General features: G+C 52.1%; 1 protein-coding gene across 1 annotated transcript; it reads left to right on the top strand.

Annotated features, from left to right (window-relative positions):
- Positions 1-1,867: 1,867 nt before the first annotated feature.
- Positions 1,868-3,454, top strand: LMH87_004244 (uncharacterized protein; the record flags this gene model as incomplete). Its single annotated transcript, XM_056195433.1, has 8 exons — positions 1,868-2,015; positions 2,076-2,101; positions 2,157-2,193; positions 2,247-2,317; positions 2,372-2,394; positions 2,445-2,604; positions 2,658-2,761; positions 2,815-3,454. 8 exons carry the CDS (start codon positions 1,868-1,870, stop codon positions 3,452-3,454), a joined length of 1,209 nt encoding a protein of 402 aa, XP_056049062.1.
- Positions 3,455-16,685: the final 13,231 nt, after the last annotated feature.

Here is a 16,685-nt window from a genome sequence, read left to right on the forward strand (position 1 = left end):
TTTACGCCCATCTCTCTAGTTTTTAATTCGTTATGTGGTGCATACTTCCCTAAACTCACTCTTTACTCTTCCACTCCAATATATATCTGTTTCGCTATATTTGTTGCCACTCAAAGCTCGATTCAGGCCTATTTGCAGCTCGAGCTCTCCATTCTCGACAGGCAAACTGCAATCAGCCAACAAGACAGCCCCCCTCAAGACAGAATGCGGTCCGTATTTTCAGATTGCAATATTAACGGCACTTTAGATATATGCAATATGCCGAAGGTAGCTATGAAAGCCCCGGCAATAGACCTTATGATCCAATCGAACGCGCGCAAGATTGAACCCATGGCTATGGCACCTGAATATTCAACGCTACGCTTTAAACGAGGACGGGGTCGCCTTTACTAGCAGGTATAAATCGAAGCACTCGTCGATCGTTTACTACAGGTCACTATATGGTGGCAGGGAGATATCAACTGGAATGCAGGGTGCTCCGCTCTGTCGCGCCGTGGGTTGTCGGCTTCGCCACCCCGAGCAGATCGGGCACCCGCACCGGATACTTGGGCTCTTGGGCTCGTAATATTTTCCGTCCAACATCCCAAAAGTACTCAAATGGGTAATGAAGCGCTAGAGACCGATTTGGCATACCGGCACAGCAGTATTTGTCCGATTGCAGCCCGAGACCGTGGTTCTGGTGCAATGATGTCAAGGGTCCGGCTCTTACAGTGCCCCGGTTGTCGCCAGCTCCTCTAGTACAGGGGAAACTGTACCTGATATGGTACCTCCATTCAGTTGGGACAGTTGGAAGTGTCTTGAGCAAAGATTCCAAGGGCTCTATTGAACTCGGCATTGCCCGTTCACAGCTGCTGTCGACACCACTGATGCGGGACAGTACAGCCGCGAGGCTCAGTGGCATTTACGGCGCGCCGCTGCTTCGATCTCCGATGTAGTTACCTATGGCCACCCGCTGTGAAGATGGACGTCTCGGGCAATTATTTTATGGCGGTGTTGCCTCAGTGCGACTGTCTGGTTCACCTACTAACTTAGGATAGTACCTTCGGCCAGCCTAGAGTGACTGAGATGTCGTATGTGGCGCACGTCTTCCAAAGTGCAGATGTACTAGTCATGTTGAATGGAAAAGCAAATGTCCTCTTGGAAAAGCGTCCTCAAGAGCGCAGTTGACTCAAGGCCAAATAGGAGCTCCCTTAGAAGCGTCAAGCCGATGTGTTCATCGTCCATTAAGTAGGGGGGTCCTATGTTCTCCGCAGCTTTATCTGTCGTCAACTTCATCAGTCCAAAAATCACAGGACAGCCACACCACCTCAGCAGCTAGCCGTCGAGGTGCCGAGCCAAGGGAGGAAGAGGGCTTGCTCGAGTTAAGCTAGCATCTATCGTCTGTTATGTAGGTGGAGAAGAAGCTACATCTCCAAAGTTGGCAGCCCGTTGGAATGGTGTCAAAATCTCGAGACACGCTCTGTCTGCCCTCATAAAGCCAGGATTCTGTAAAAGCGCCTACTTTCCCTATTGAAGTGGCAATCTACAGAGGTTTGTGATTTATATATTTATTTCGGTTCATCTCAAAATTCAGCAGTCATTTATGCACGCAGCCGGGGAGAGAGAAAACCTCTAAAACAGCCCAGCTTCTAGTGTCTCGCCCGCTGCTCGCTTGTACCAGCGCCGTCGATTCGGTGTCTCACTCGGGAGTTACTCCAATGCCAGTTGGGATCCAAAACAGAAAGCCCATCTAGCCCATCTCTGAAGTTTGCTCGCGCTTTTCTTAGCACTCGCATTTCTTCTGCTTCAAATACAGACAACGGGCTCGAGATTGTGCTTGCGCATACGAAAGCTTCCCAACTGTAGCTGTCGCCATGAACCGCCGACCATGGCTTGGGCCTACAATACTCACGATGACACGCTGACTTGGGGTCCGAAGATTGCGATTGTATCAATGAGCTTTACTGGAGGGTCTCTTTTTGTTATGCTCGCAAGACTATATGTTCGCGCCTTTTTAGTCAGGGCATTAGGATACGGTACGGTGGTGATTCTGAGCGGTCAGGCGCGCCAAGTTTACACAGCTAACACGTTCATAGACGATCTCCTGATTTTCATTTCCTGGGTATGGCTAATCTTGTTCCCATGCGACATTGCGACTATTAACACTTTCTTCCTAGCTGGGGGCGTGCGGCTACACAGTTACCACAGTCATCCGTGAGTATTGAAGCGTCGGTCGAAATCGCGTCACTTTCTAACACAAATAATAGAGACAAAATGGGGATTGGGTATTATGAGTCTTGATGACATGCCGAAGCAGAACTTATTTTATTTTCAGCTTGTAAGTACGCCAGCGGTGAATAGTCACAGCAAGCGCTGACAAAGATGTTCGCAGTCACAATATATTGGCGCGCCACTGTAAGTCAGCAGACAGGCCATGCTTATTCTCAGTGTTAACCATCCTGAAGTTATGTTATCAGTATATGGGGCTTCAAGATAAGCCTGTTGCTTTCTTTCCTGAGGTTTATCCCCATGCCCATGTACCGCAAGGTCATCATCGCAATCATGGTCATCATTACGACGGCGCATATTGCCTTCTTATGCGGCTTCCTATTTCTATGCACACCTGTTTGTAACCTCTTGACCTTTTGACTTGTCGAACATTAGCTGACGCCGACTAGATCTCCAAACAGTGGGATCCTAGCATCACATGGGGACATTGCGCAGCAGGTCTGCCTTTCTATCTCAGCTTTTCAGCTCTCACTATAGTATTCGACGCTACGGTGTATGTTTACTTCCATTCTTCTCGAATCTCCATCAACTCACACATATATATAGCATGATCGTCCCCCTCCCCGTGCTCATCAAAGCACAAATACAAACGCCCCGCAAACTAATTCTCCTTGCGCTCTTCGTCTTGGGTATCTTCGTCACCATCATCCAAATTATCCGAATCGACACCATCAAAAACCTTTCCAACTACATCAACTCTGCCATTTCTATCATATGGTCCATCATCGAGACCGATACGGGCATCATCATTGCGTCCATTCCGACACTGCCGCCGGCCGTCAAGGCAGTGTCCGCGAGGCTGCGAGGAGCTGCGACACGGTCGAAGAACTCATCACAGGATACAGACACAACTATGGTGCCTTCATCTTCACATTCAAATGCGCCACTCAGACTGGAAATGGACTCATGGGGCTGTCCCAAACCAGCAGTGCCGCGATGGGGCAGTCGGGACGAGTACGACGAGGAGCTGGGCTTTGTCGGGTCGGAAAGCCCGGTAGATGATACCAGCAGCGCCGACCGAATACTCGGCCCAATCAGCCCGATAATGAGGACAAAGGGGCCCATCAGAAGCCCGACAATTAGGGTGGTTTATATACCAAGACGATACTCTACGGAGTCGGTCGAATCGCCGCAAAGCCCGTATTCACAACGGACGCTGCACTGGAAAAGCAGCACAAATCGGTAAAACGAAGCATTTCACATGACAACAGCCATTTTATGACTTTTTTGATGGAATTATGCCATATGTAACTACAAGTATTACGGAAAAAGCTTGCAAGTATCTACGAAGCACGATGTACAAAGACAGCTAGTATGGACCAAGATTGTGGCAGCCACCAATGCCGCCAGTTCAAATTGAAACATATTTTTGCGCAACAAAAATGCCATACCCTGTAGCCCTTTACTACTACTTGAATCTCTGTTGGCAATTCATCAATTGTGCAATCGGGATGAATGAAGACCCCGCCGCCGACTGATTGGCGCAAAGAGGGACTATGCGCCAAGGTCCAGTGTCATGCGGTCGACCTAGTAAAGGTGGCAAAGTGACGATGAAACAGCATCTTTGGAATGGCTTTCTCGCCAACAAAGAACCATGTTTTGACTGATAATGCTAGTCACTAACGAAGAAACAAAAAAGGCGGACAAAGCGATTGTTACAGATTGGCATTGAATCTTGCGACGAGAGTATGCCGTCATTGGTTCAAACTACCAGGCTCAAACTCGTGTCCGTGCGAATTATCTTGTCAGATGGACAGCTGAGGAACTTTACGAGATCTTTTGACACAACGGTATGTGCATAAGAGATACGCCATTCTGCGGGGTGCATGGCGATAAGTTGTGCATGCGCAGGACGAAGTCTTTTTTTGAGCTTGGAGCTTCCGATGTCGATGTATAGAGAGGATGGACCCCGAGTTTCGTACATTCAACGCACCGACATCAGGGTCGCAGCAGCTTGTCAAAAGACGAAAAAAGATGGAACCAACAAATCGGGTGTTTTTCATGCAAAACAGAAAAGCTCGGATCCCCTCTACCCGCCTTCTCGCTAGAACAAATTGCGGGAGCTAGCTCGCTTCTGGTCTGCTGCTCTGTAACACGCGATGGGATTTCCGTCGCGGTTAGACCACGACGGAATCGGAGGTCGCCGGGAGAAGCACTCGCATAAATCGAGTTCCGATGGCTTTCGGTCTACAATGACTCGGACATTTGCCGCTATTTTTATGCCAACTCTCACTGACTGGCTTTTTGACTAGATGGAAGGACGCGACTCACGAAGAGTATACACGACTGTAACTCCGAAAAATAGCAGCCGAATGCTTTCATAGTTTCGAATATAACTATTTCACGGTGTATTTCTACGGTAACTGGTTTTTTCTTTCCGTCACCCTCTTCGAGATAGATGAGAGCATGACCTGGACTCAATGAACCCACACAAGCAAGCAGATCATCAGCTTCACAATCTTGCGGTTTCAGATACCTTTTGCACACCATCACAGAATAGTGGCCTATTGCCCAAGAAAGTGCATGACCGGAAAACAGATCTCCGCGGGCGTCGCCTCTCTCTCTCTCTCTCTCTCTGCGGCTGGCGGGAAGTCTGGCTGCCGGCTTCCCGCTGATCTTCCGTTATGCTGTTCTGTCTTCCCACCGGCGATATTGCCATTACCGGCACAAACCTCTCGCACAGCGCGCTGACTGGTTGCCGGCCAACAAGCGCATGGTTGGGATGAAACCTGTGAGTTGCGGTCGGTGGCTGGCACTCTGGTGTCAGTTGTAAGCTGGCCAAAAAAATGTCGGAAACCGTCATGAAACCGTGAAGCAGGAAAGGGTGATTCTGAAACGATGGGCTAAGAGGTTGGGCCACCGCGTGTGTTTGAGGTTTTTGCCCTTTGGTGGCTATTCCTCTTTTCCCTCACTTTCGCACTAGCACAGAAAAAAGAAGTAGATCCGCTCCCTCTCCAACCCGCTTTATCCTGTTGCTGCGCCTCTATGCTGGATCTGATGCCGGTCCATCTGTGCAGATTTTGGTCGGGATGTCAGGGGTGTGGCATGGACAGTGAGCGGTGGGCGCCGTGGATAGGGCTCACGAAAGAGTCGTAAAGATCTAGGCTCAAATCTGCGCTTTCTGTTTTGTCAACATGCATTTTTAAAATAAAAAATCCCCCTTTTTGGGCTAGATCTCTCTGGCGGAATGTCACCACGTTGAAGCAACTTCGCGCTCAGACCAACGACTTTTGTCAATCCCCACAGCCCCCGAGGGTGTTGAAATAACGTTTCTTCATGCAGATGTCCAATTCCGATTCGAAGGTTGGGCACTGCAGCACATGGATCTCTTGACCGCCTATGCTATTCTTTGCGTTTTGCTTGCTGTTAATTGGCCTCTCTGTGACAGCGTGTTGGTTTGTTCTAGCCTTCTGCCGGGGGTCAGGGTTTTTCTTACTGATAACCGCCCGTCTTGTGAGTTGTGTCTGGACCTTTTCGCTGCATTGATCTACCCATCGGACTTGGTCATTGAAAACCCCCAGTTCTAGACCCAGGACACGGCAAGAACGATTTTGCTCGGTGAGATGGCACCAATGCAGCCTCCCACACACATACACACACGCCCTCCCCAGAGAACTGACCCAGCGTTGTTTCACATCTCCGTGATGTCGGCGGCAAATGCAACAGGCCGCGAGGGTACAATGTGCGTGACCGAGGCCGTGGCCACAAGTACTGACCGGGATACTATACCCAAGGAGGGAAGTGGATGAGAGAGGCCCGGCCCAGGCCACCGGGCGACGATGAAACCACTTGGCGGCCAGTTCGACTCAATCCAAGGGTCTGTTTTTCGCTTCTGCATTTCGAAATCGCTGGTCTCGCTCCCCGAGAATAGCTCTGATCAGCGCCATTGGCCGCCTGCGAGGGCGCATCATAGCGTCTCCGATTGGCGAAAGGTATTCCGAAACACTAGGCTGCCCGATTGGGCGAGTTGACACTTGGATGGCCTCCAACCCGTCGTGACTCGCCGCTCTCGTCCAAACTGTCCTAGGAGTTATGATTCATGCCGTCTTTTTGCCTGGACGGCCTTTGTCGGCCTTCAATAGCCCTTGCCCATTGGTTATTGTGGATGCGCACAGGTCGAAGGGAAGCCTCACGTCAGAAGTTTTCGCCGAACCCAGCCATTTTCTTGGAGAAGAGAGGAAAGCTGATTCTGAAACCGCCTTGTCTTCGGTCGTGCTTCTACTTCTTGCTCTAGCTTTGAATTTGCGCGAGTACCTGGTCTTGATGGCGGACTTCATGCCGCTGTACGTTTCATGTGACGCGATTAACTCGACGTTATCTTTACTTCAGCTGCGCTGAACATCTGGTGTCGTCAGATACGATCTTTCCTCGAAATCAAGTTTTCTGAGGGACTGATGGGGGTTGGCAGCCATGGCCATCGTAGATAGGACACTCGATAATGCGCAAACTTAAATCACACCGCAACGTAGCGTCAACTCGGTCGGTATGTCACGATAGTTTCACATTCAATCTGCGGTCTGCCCTCGAGGGCTTGGATTGGACGGTATTAGTGCCGACCTCAAAGGGCGTCGTCTTATGAGCTAGTCACATTGGACAAGACTTATTCGACATTGCTATACAGAAAACCATTCATGAAACATGGTACAATACAAACGGCACTTGCCGCTATGAATGTGTTTTGAGTTGGCATATCTATATATTCTTTTGACCTTTTGTCGCAGATTCCGTCAAATCGTCCGTGCAACTGTCGTTCATACAGTGGCGTAACTGACGCACTGTGATTGAATGCAAGAGTCTCTGTTAGGGTAGCCAAGCCTGCAACAGAAAGCGAAGAAGAGCCAAGTAAGAAAGCACACAACCCGGTTTTGTGGATGGGGGCAGAATGCCAGTCGATTCAAGTTGCTGTTTCAGGTTGACAGCGGCAGTCTCAACAGTCACTTTCTCACTGGGCATAATTACGATGACCACGAGAGGGCACTGCAAGACTCAAATCACGACGAGACTCGGGAAATGGGCACGAACATGCATAGTGGCGGCGCAGTGGCGCGCAGGGCTGCAAGTCATCTGTCAACATCAGACCTTGCGATCACATTTGGAGAAGAAGCTAGAGAGAGACAAAAAGAGCCTGGACCAGAGTTTCTCACCCTGGTAGCGCGAGGCTTCTCCGGAGCAGGAAACCAGGCGTTGTGGTTGCAGGTGCCTGACAGCAAGAAGCCATGCCTGATTGAGTGCCATCGCCGGCTTCAAGTGTGTGGTGTGGCTGGGGGCTTTCCTCGCAAGAAGCTCTGCCGTGGCTTGCTGCCAGGGGACCCGGCCGCATTTCCTGATTGGGAGTGCGTGACAAGGGCCAGGGGGCCACAATAGAGAAAAGAAGCGAGAGACAAGTTGGAAGAAAGAAGAAATGGTGAAACGGTAGTATCGATGCCCAGTAGCGTGGAATATGGATGCAGAGGACAAGGTTGCAAGGCTAGGGGGGCCCGGTCTGCCGCCAGGAACCAGGAACCTTGCGGAATGTGACAGAGAACAACGGTTCTACGGCGCAGAACCGCGCTGCAAATTCCAGCTTTTCTTCTTCCTCTTCCCTCTTGCTCTCTCGGGGAGGGCGTGTGCTAGTCGCCTTCCTGTGGAGAAGAAACTGTGCATAATGTCATCGTGAACAGAACTTGGCCCGTGATTTAAAAATAGAGGCCCGAGTGGGCGAGATAGAGAGAAGACAAGACACTGTCTGGGAAACGTGCTTGTCGGTCTGCGCGATACAAAGATGACTGACTCTTGCTGTAATCTGCTTTTTCTGGGTCTGGGATCGTAAATGGAGCCACCGGGAGCGCGAGCGCAAGGCAAGCGCAAGGCTGGCAAAGAGCGTTGTTATTTTTTGTCTCAGTTGCTTTTTCTCTAGTTTTATTACGGTACCACATCCAGCGAACCGTTTACCCAGTAAAACAAGACTAGAGAAAACAAGGTGCAAGAATAAACAGAAAGCCCAGACCGCACCAGAACGAAAAACGTGCCATCATCTCTCATGTTTCACAACCCGCTCATCACGGATATGCATGCTCTTTTTCTCTTTTCTTTTCCTTTCCTTTTTTTTGGTGCAGGTCCCTGGTAGGCTTCCGAGCTTTGTAGGCTTCGACACGCTAAAGGCCTGTATTTGTGACACTGGTTCGCGATCAAAAAAAAGGGCTTGGACCAATCAGCGGCGCCGCGCCCCTGCAGCACACCATCCAAGTTTGAGATCGCCTTGTGAGAGGGTTGGTGGGCGGGCTGATTGGTTCTGTTTCAGCCTTGGAGGGAGGGGGACAGGCCCTATATTTGGCAACACAGCGTTTTCTCGCGAGCAAAAGCGTGTAGATACGTCGTGGTCGACCTGTCATGTGTAAGAATGGCGTATTATTGACCAGCATTTGTAGAGTATGGACTGGGTCTACATCCGTAGGTTGGGAGTATTGTTCCTGGGAAAGTTTCTCCTTTTCAAAACGGATCCGCGGTGCATGATGCCCCGGCAGGTTCATTCTGGCCGGTCCGGGCATTGGAGGCAAAGGTCTCGATGGCCAGCCAACCCCCGTCGAACGATGATCATAGTAATGGGAAATTTGGGCTGTAAAAGAACATTCCACAATGATTGTTCGGAACTCTGTTTACAAAACGGAACGAGTTTGACTGAATGAGGGGAACAATCACGGAGGATTAAGAAACAAGGTTTTGGCTAGCAAGATTGATTTGGTCCGTTCACCGCATCATCGGCTTCTTTGGGTAGTGACGAAAGCTTGTCCGCTGCCCAAAAGAGCAAACCCGATTACGCACAATCTGGTGGATTTTACCTTGATCGTGCCCTGTTTCGATGGCGAGCACTATCTAGGTTGGAAAAGTCCACCAGTCTTCGACTCGTTGGCACCCGACCACCGTCAAGACTTGATACACGCAGGGCCCATGATGTGAGGAACGAGATATCGAGAACAGATGCTTCCAGGTACAAAACAGAACTTCCTTAAGAGCCGACGGAAGCAAGATTCGAGGACGGAGCGACGACGGAGTTTTTTCTTTTTCCTCTAAACCCTGGAGGCCGTGCGTAAAAATGACACACAGGATTAGAGCTGGGTGGTGGTTGTGCATTCTTAGTCAACATCTCGAGCGAAGCCTAGATATGCATGTCATGAAACCGTGCATGGAATGAAATTGCCCCAGGATTGATGCAGACGGCGCTATCAAGCTTGTCAAACAGGACTAGGGCAGTAACCTGCTACACATCCCATCTCTGTTCTTTTCTATTTACGGTTCCCTCCCTCCCTTCCAAGCAGCACACAAGTCACCAGGCGGCCCTTGCGCGAGCGCGGACGACAGCATCATCTACCCGCTTTTCAGATCACATCTGCCATGTCTGAATGCCGCAACTCTACCAGTAGGTCAGCAGCGCATGCGTGCAGCGATGATCCTGCCGCACCCAAGCGTCTCATGTCGCATGGACCTCGTGGTCGCTGCACAGGGAGCGACTGGGAAAAAAAGACGTGACTGGCTTGGGCAGGTAAGCTTGGCATTCCTGGTCTCTGTCATTGACCCGGGCCGACATGCAGGTGAGCGGCAAGTTACAAACAGGCCTTCTCTGTGCACCTAGGGTGTACATTATCCTCCAACGGATCTTGACTTGGCAAAGTGGTGTGACTTTTTGCAAGTTGTGCAATAAAGCGTATTGAAGCCAGCAATACTGTGACGCTTCTGCCATCAACGCTTGCCTGCCTGTGCAGTGTTGGCCGGAATTCACCAGGGCTCGGAGTTGGGGCACATGTTCATCCAATTAGTCGAGCCCTGAGCGTTTCTTGTCGCAGCTGGGCAGTAGCCTAGTTGCCAGGTCAAACACCGTGGGGAACATCCCCATATAGCACGTTTATCACGACTCCAGCCCTTTACAAGGTGGTTTGAAATGGAGAGCCCTGTGCGGAGCCTCTCTTGACTGCCACGGTCGACGGAGGCTCAGTCCTGATGCGGCATGGGTAGGGCGGGATCGGCCTCTGCTAGCCAGCGCATCGGCCACGGAAGTAGAACAGCGTCGGCGAACACGTTCCAGCCGTTGAAGTAAGTTACTCGGTAACGTACTGCCGTGGATTATTGCTTCGATACGAGGTTTTTGTCCTGATGCCTTTTTTTATCTCCTGTGGCGGCGTCAACTCCCCAGCCAGGCCAGCGGGGTTGCTTCGATTACTGACGGGAAAGCTGGCATATGTATGCACAGGGCAATCGGCGAGCCCATTCATCTTTTTTTCTCTACGGCTGTAACCTGGTCGATGCCTTGCATCAGCCCGGCAAAGGGAGCGAGAGAGACCAAGTGATCAGCGTCCTGGCGGCCCTAGTCCCCTCCTCGGGAGACAAAATGCGGTGTTGACTGGGCAGAAAGGAAGCGGCAGCAATTAGCCTGCAGATAAGCTAGGCCGTTAGTGTTATAGCTAGCGATGCACGGCTGCTGGACTGGGATCACGACGGCCAGCCAATTCGCACTGGGAGGCGGCGGCGGCAATGGCAATGCGCCCCAGCACAATTGGGCCAGATGACCAGACAGCTGCATCGAGGCGGGAACGCATGGCCAGGGTTCTGCAGACCAGTCGTTTCCATTGCTCGAGGCTTGTGAGCTCGGCAGATTTCCAGAGGGCCAATGCTGATTTTGGTAGCAAGCAGCTTCGTCTCTCTAAAAAAAAAAAAAAATCTAGCGTTGGCTGTACGGATAGATGGCCGTCAGTGACCAAGGCAAGCTTCTTGTCACTGACTGGCGGAGAGGGCTGCATCAACCAAATACGGGCGCGCCCATTGTCCTGTACGGTGCAACTCTGTTGCTTGCAAACAATGAGCCGCAGCCCTCGGGAGACTCTGGGTCTGTGTCTGTATCGGTACTGGTAGAGGTGATGGCGTGCAGGCCGCGATCCACACGAGAGCAGGCCCAGTGGAGAGTGGTAATTCTGAGGGAGCCAGTCAGCGGTCGGCATCTTGTTAGCGCCGAATTCTGCGACATGGGCCAGGGGAGAGAGAGAGAGGGGGAGAGAGGCTGTGTGTGGCACAGGCAAGACGAGAAGAGCGAGGACCAGCCAGAGCGGGAGCGAGAGACAGAGAGACAGCGAGCGAGCGAGCAAGAGGCAGAGCGACAAAGAGCATCAAGGGGGGGTGTGTCATGTGGGTTTCCTGGTCGCGCTGCTGCAGAGTCAGAGTGTGCAGGTGCCAGGCGTGTTTCATCTTTTCCCGCATCGTCTCATGCCCACTCAAAACAGCCACTCACTGCTCGTCCTCCCATCCACACACCAATATTCCCCCTCTTTCCCTACTCAATCTCATTTTAAATTCTGCAGTGTAAAATGCACTGGCTGGGGATTACCAGTACTGTTCGCTGTTTTTATTTTTATCTTTGGCATGAATTTCTCCGCTTTTTCCATTGGGTTTTCTAGCACACCGGTTGGCTGGCATGGACCGCTCCCACCAACCCGACTCGGAGCTCGACGGGCGAGACTCCCTGGGCACTCTGCAGCTGCTGCGCTCCGGCGTCGTCCGTGGCCTTTGCTGGTGGCGCTGATCAACCATGCGAAGCAGCGCTGCCAGAATGCCCACCAAAGCTGGTAGTTGTCATGGTGTGTTGCTTGCGTCGAGCCTGCACGCAAAGCCGTGGCCACCTGGTGAGCAAGACTGCGCCGTCTCAGGGCAGCAGCTTCTCGTGCCGTACACTCGGCCGCAATGGCCACAAGCACTTGATTTTGATAGAAAAAAAATTGGATTGTCCCTTCAGTCATGGCTAGAGGGCCAGGACGAGCAGGGTTGCCACGACCACGACACCTTTCTTTCACATCGGCGCATTCGATCCAGCTTGGCCCAAGTCCACGGCTAGACCCTCAGCAGGTCTGTGCGAGTCGGAGCTCCGGCCCTCAATTCGCAGCCTTGGAACTGTAGCAAGTCTTTGCCTTCTGCTGTCCGTAGTCGAGCGAGCTACAAGAGAAATGGTGGACATGATGATACACTGGGCTTCTTCACGGGCCACATCGTAGCATGACAAGCCGTCGTCTGAACGAGACGAGGCGTCGTGACGGCAATTTCCATCTTGCAGGCCAGTTCTAATAGTTTCTGCGCCTACAAGCTGGGATTGTACGCCATTTCAAGCCTTTTCTTCCACTCCTTCCGCGCCACACTCGTGGTTGGCATCCGTTCTTCTAGCCTTCTTCCAGAGCCCACCTGTCTTATTAGTGCCGGGCCAGTCTGCCTGCCCCCCAAACCAACGAGGCTCTCTCGTTAGCCACAACTGCAGGTCGATTTCTGCTTTGAGCATTGTGTCCGCTGCTAGCCTCGAGGGGGTCAAAGCACACTTTCTTTCCAAAACCATGGCATCGCTCTCCAATGGACAAGCGTGCGGGCGTACGTGCGTGGCGGGGAATCGTAGAGAGGGCTGGCATGGACAAGCCTGCCACCATGGCACACACCGCCACCATTCGCCTCTTGGCTGTGTGGCGACTTGTAGCTTCTTGGTACGGATATTGGGCTCTCAGCAAGGTTCCTACGCCCATCTACGATATAGACACACAGACGCAGGTCAGGTGTGTTGCAGAGGCTCGTTTCCAGCTAGTAGTGAAAGAAAACTGGGCTTTGGATATCTCGTTACAGCATTCTCTCAAAAGGCTACCAGAGCTCGGCATTTACACCGCAGTGGGTTTCAAAGTGCTGAAAAGAGTAATAAAATGTTGCAATTGGTAGTTTGGGGAAAAGGGAACCCAAGTCGAGCTAGAACGAGCTTCTCCGGAGTTGCATCGCGACTAGGCTCGACAGCTGTCGCGTGGCAAGCTCAAGCTAGCAACTAGCATTGCTTTAGAGCCGGAGCTTTAGCTCTCTGTGCTCTAGCTACAGAAAGCCATGATGCTTATGCAAGGCATTGGTCCAACACTAGAGCACTGGCTCCAGTGGCATGCAGTTCCTTCATCAGCTCGGCGCTGACTCCGGGGATGGAGATGGGCAATGTCGGCGGTGGCCCTGCCTATACCAACCACCAAGCTATCCCAAAGTCCGGGTCCGGTGCGTGCGCCGCCGACGCCTATCTGCAGGGGTAGAAGGACCTGGCCGGCCCAGACGACGGCGCCGTCTCATGAATGAACTCGGTCAGGTTGGGTGGAAAGAGTGGCGGTAGAGCAGTGGGATGCACTGATAACAATCAGGGCTGATGTCGACATCATGTTTGAGGGCTACCAGCTAGCCTGTTTGTAGTCCGAAGCTGGGCAAGCATCAATTGTCCCGGATACGAAAGAAGGCTCCCATATGGATCAATGTGTATCTGAAAAATTGGAGAGGAGCATCCTTTATAAAGTTGAACAAGAGGTAAAATCTAGACGTGTACTGCCTCGTAGCCAATGCGTGTGAACCAAGGGGAGTATCTCGACTCTGTTGGCGGCAGACTGCGCACTACCCTGAACCACAGCTAGGTGTTCATCATCGGCTTTTTCACCCGAGAATGACGGGACTAGCATGGACAAAATGCGTGCAGGCGGCACAAAACCAGCCTATCTGTGATGGACTAACGTTATTTAGTCTTCCAGTCCTGGCAACCTTCGCAATGTGGACCAAAAGATGTAGAACATCACGTTGGAAGAGGCGACGGACTAGCAGTTAGAGGTGGTTGCGCGTGGCGCAGGAGAATGGTGTTACACAGGCAGGCCAAAGGTTCCTAGCTGCAGGGTCCCACGAGGCCACATGGCGAGCTGGCGTTTCTCTGTACGACTATGAAATAATAAGATGGTGGACAAGGGCAAGAAAAGGCGGCCTTTTCTTTCTTCCTTTCTTTTTCGGTCGGCCGAACAGGGATAGTGACGGTAGCACCAATGCAGGCGGTACCTGATGGGAATAGTGGCGTGGCAGTGCTAAAAGAAGATGCGGCGTACTGGTATGCAGAGCACTTACCCCAAGGGGCAGGGCAACACACACACACGCGCACACGCACATGGATGCACGCAAAAAGACGAGAAAAGAGTCGTATTAGCTGACTTGGTTGCGCAGCCCATTCATTGTCGTTGCGGCAGGGCTCTGTACTTGCTGATTGACTTTTAAAGCACCGGTACAGAACGTAGCGTGGACGCACTGCCTGCTGTCATCGCACAGCGCGCGCACTCAGAATCATGCTAGTTTGGGTGTGGCGCATGCTCGTCATCCAGCGAACCCCGCCGCCGTCGTGTCGTACATTCGATTGGCAAGCACAGACAGCACCCATCTCTACGGTGTGAGAGGTTCGCCTCTGTAGGTGTTTTTTTTTTTGGGGGGGTTTTTTTTTTTTTTTTTTTTTTTTTGGCGATCAACCTGGTCTCACTCTTGGCCGGCGCGCCCTACCTGTGCTCGCCAATCATGCCGCCAGTCATGACATCCCTGCTTCGTCCCCCCCAGCTCCCAGACCTGCTTGGGACTAAAACGACTGAGCGCAAGTCAAGGCTGCCCCAGACCAGAGGTCATACAAGGGTATCCTTTCTAGTGGCTGTTTGTGTGTGTGTGTGTGAGAGAGAGAGAGAGGCAGAGAAGATATTCCTTTCCGTTTCACTTTAGAATCTGGCTGTGGAGGCATTTTGCTTATAGAAACTACAAGGCGAGGGAGCAGGTAAAGCCGGGCTTTGCATCACGGCCAAGCGACTCGCTGATAAAGGCGGTCGAGCTCCGAGCTTCCTGACATGGCAGCCCTGGCTAGCACTACGACATGCAGGATAGCTAGCTACTTGGCTAAAGAAGTCTTTTGAGGGGCAGAGCTCGCATTATCTAGCCTGTTTACTACTGCAGGACGAAGAGTAATACCACCAACACGACGGCCGAGAGAGTGGCAGCCAAGTGGGCGCCCAGTGGCCGGTGCGGTCCTGCAACTGCTGCACCTGATGGCCAAGATGGCGCCCGTCTGCGGGGAGAGGGAGACCGGTGTCTCGATCGTCATTTCCTGTCTAGTAGATGAGAAAAGAAAAGAGGAACGAGGCCTAAAAGAGGTCGTGGCTTTGGAGAGATTTTTTCTGGGGACAGGATACTTAAGATGCAGGCGCCCAGCCTCTTGTCTCGCTGACTTGCATGATCGATCTTGGGGAAAAGAAGAAGCAAAAGAAAGCACACACGCGGATTGCCCCGGCTTTTAGATGCTGCACTCTATTCGACACTCTTGTTTCTTTTTACGATTCGTTTATTCGCCAGCCGAGAAGCCGACTGCTCGTTGCAATTAATTTACTATACTTTGGCCAAGACGGACAGGAGCTCAAAGCGTCGTTCGTTCGTTTGTTCGCCGCACCCCCAGTTTCCGTTTACCAGCCTCCGTTGCCTTTTACCGGCCAACCCGTACCTCTACTGGCATATCCAACAATAACAGCCGGGACCCACCGACGATAATACATACAGCAAAAGAGTCAGTCTGTTTATGCTGGCTAGATCTGACTGGCTGGTATTTGAAAGACGACAGCAGAGAAAGACAACAAGAAAAAAAAGAAAAAGAAAAAGAAAAACTTGTGGTAAGTGAGCCTTTTGCGGCTCTGTTTCTATTCTATTTGCTGTCTCTACCCGGTTTGTGTGGCGGCAGCTTTTTTTTTGTTTGCCCGTTGGAAGCGGCCGGCAACGTGCTGCCTGTTTTTTATCACCTGCAAATTTTTATTTTTTTGACTGGCGAGGGGGCGGAGACATCGTCGGCGGCGCCACAATGCACAGAATTCTGCAAAAAGACGAGAGAGGAAAAATGGTAATATCCAAAGTTGGATATGCAAGTGCGAATCGCAGCACCTCGGCGCTTCGACTGGCCAGCAGGTGTTGGCAGCGCTGGCTCTTTGTTGGCAGCCCGGCGGCTAGAGGTAGCGATGGGCCACTTGTGCTTCCCACAATCACCCACCAGTGTGCGTTGTGTGTGTGTGAGTGTGTCTGTATTTTTTTTTTTTAATTCCTCATCTTCTCCCATCTTGAATTTTTATTTTTATTTGGCCCGACACGCCCCCCTCGGTCCTCCCTCCCCTCCCCTCCCCTGGAACCTGGGCCGTGGGCGCGTGGACCTGTGCCTGGACGCACGCCCCCTGGCTTCGCACTGGCTTTCGGGATTGTCTGCCCAGCGCAATCTGGTGCCCTGTGGTGTCGGTCTGCCCACTGCACCCGCGCTCAGGGCCTCTTCACCTGGTTCGCAGTGGCTCTGGGCTGCTGTGCCTACCTAGGTGCCTACCACTGGCCGAGCTTCCAGCTGTCAGCAACGCACAGCAGCACAACCACCGCCCGTTTGGCGTAGAACATGGCATCCACCCGCCACACCCCACCCTTGCTCTTCCAGGCTACTGCTATCCAGCCTCCAGCCTCCAGGCCACTGAGGCTTGCCCTCTCCGGGCGGTCCCTCTTCTGTACCTGACCTACCCGCACCACTCCATCACCCATGGGGCCACTGACTGACTGACGGACTGGCTCCTCGTTGGCCCTTT

Source organism: Akanthomyces muscarius, chromosome 2, assembly GCF_028009165.1.
Source record: "Akanthomyces muscarius strain Ve6 chromosome 2, whole genome shotgun sequence".
Classification (NCBI taxonomy): Eukaryota; Fungi; Ascomycota; class Sordariomycetes; order Hypocreales; family Cordycipitaceae; genus Akanthomyces; species Akanthomyces muscarius.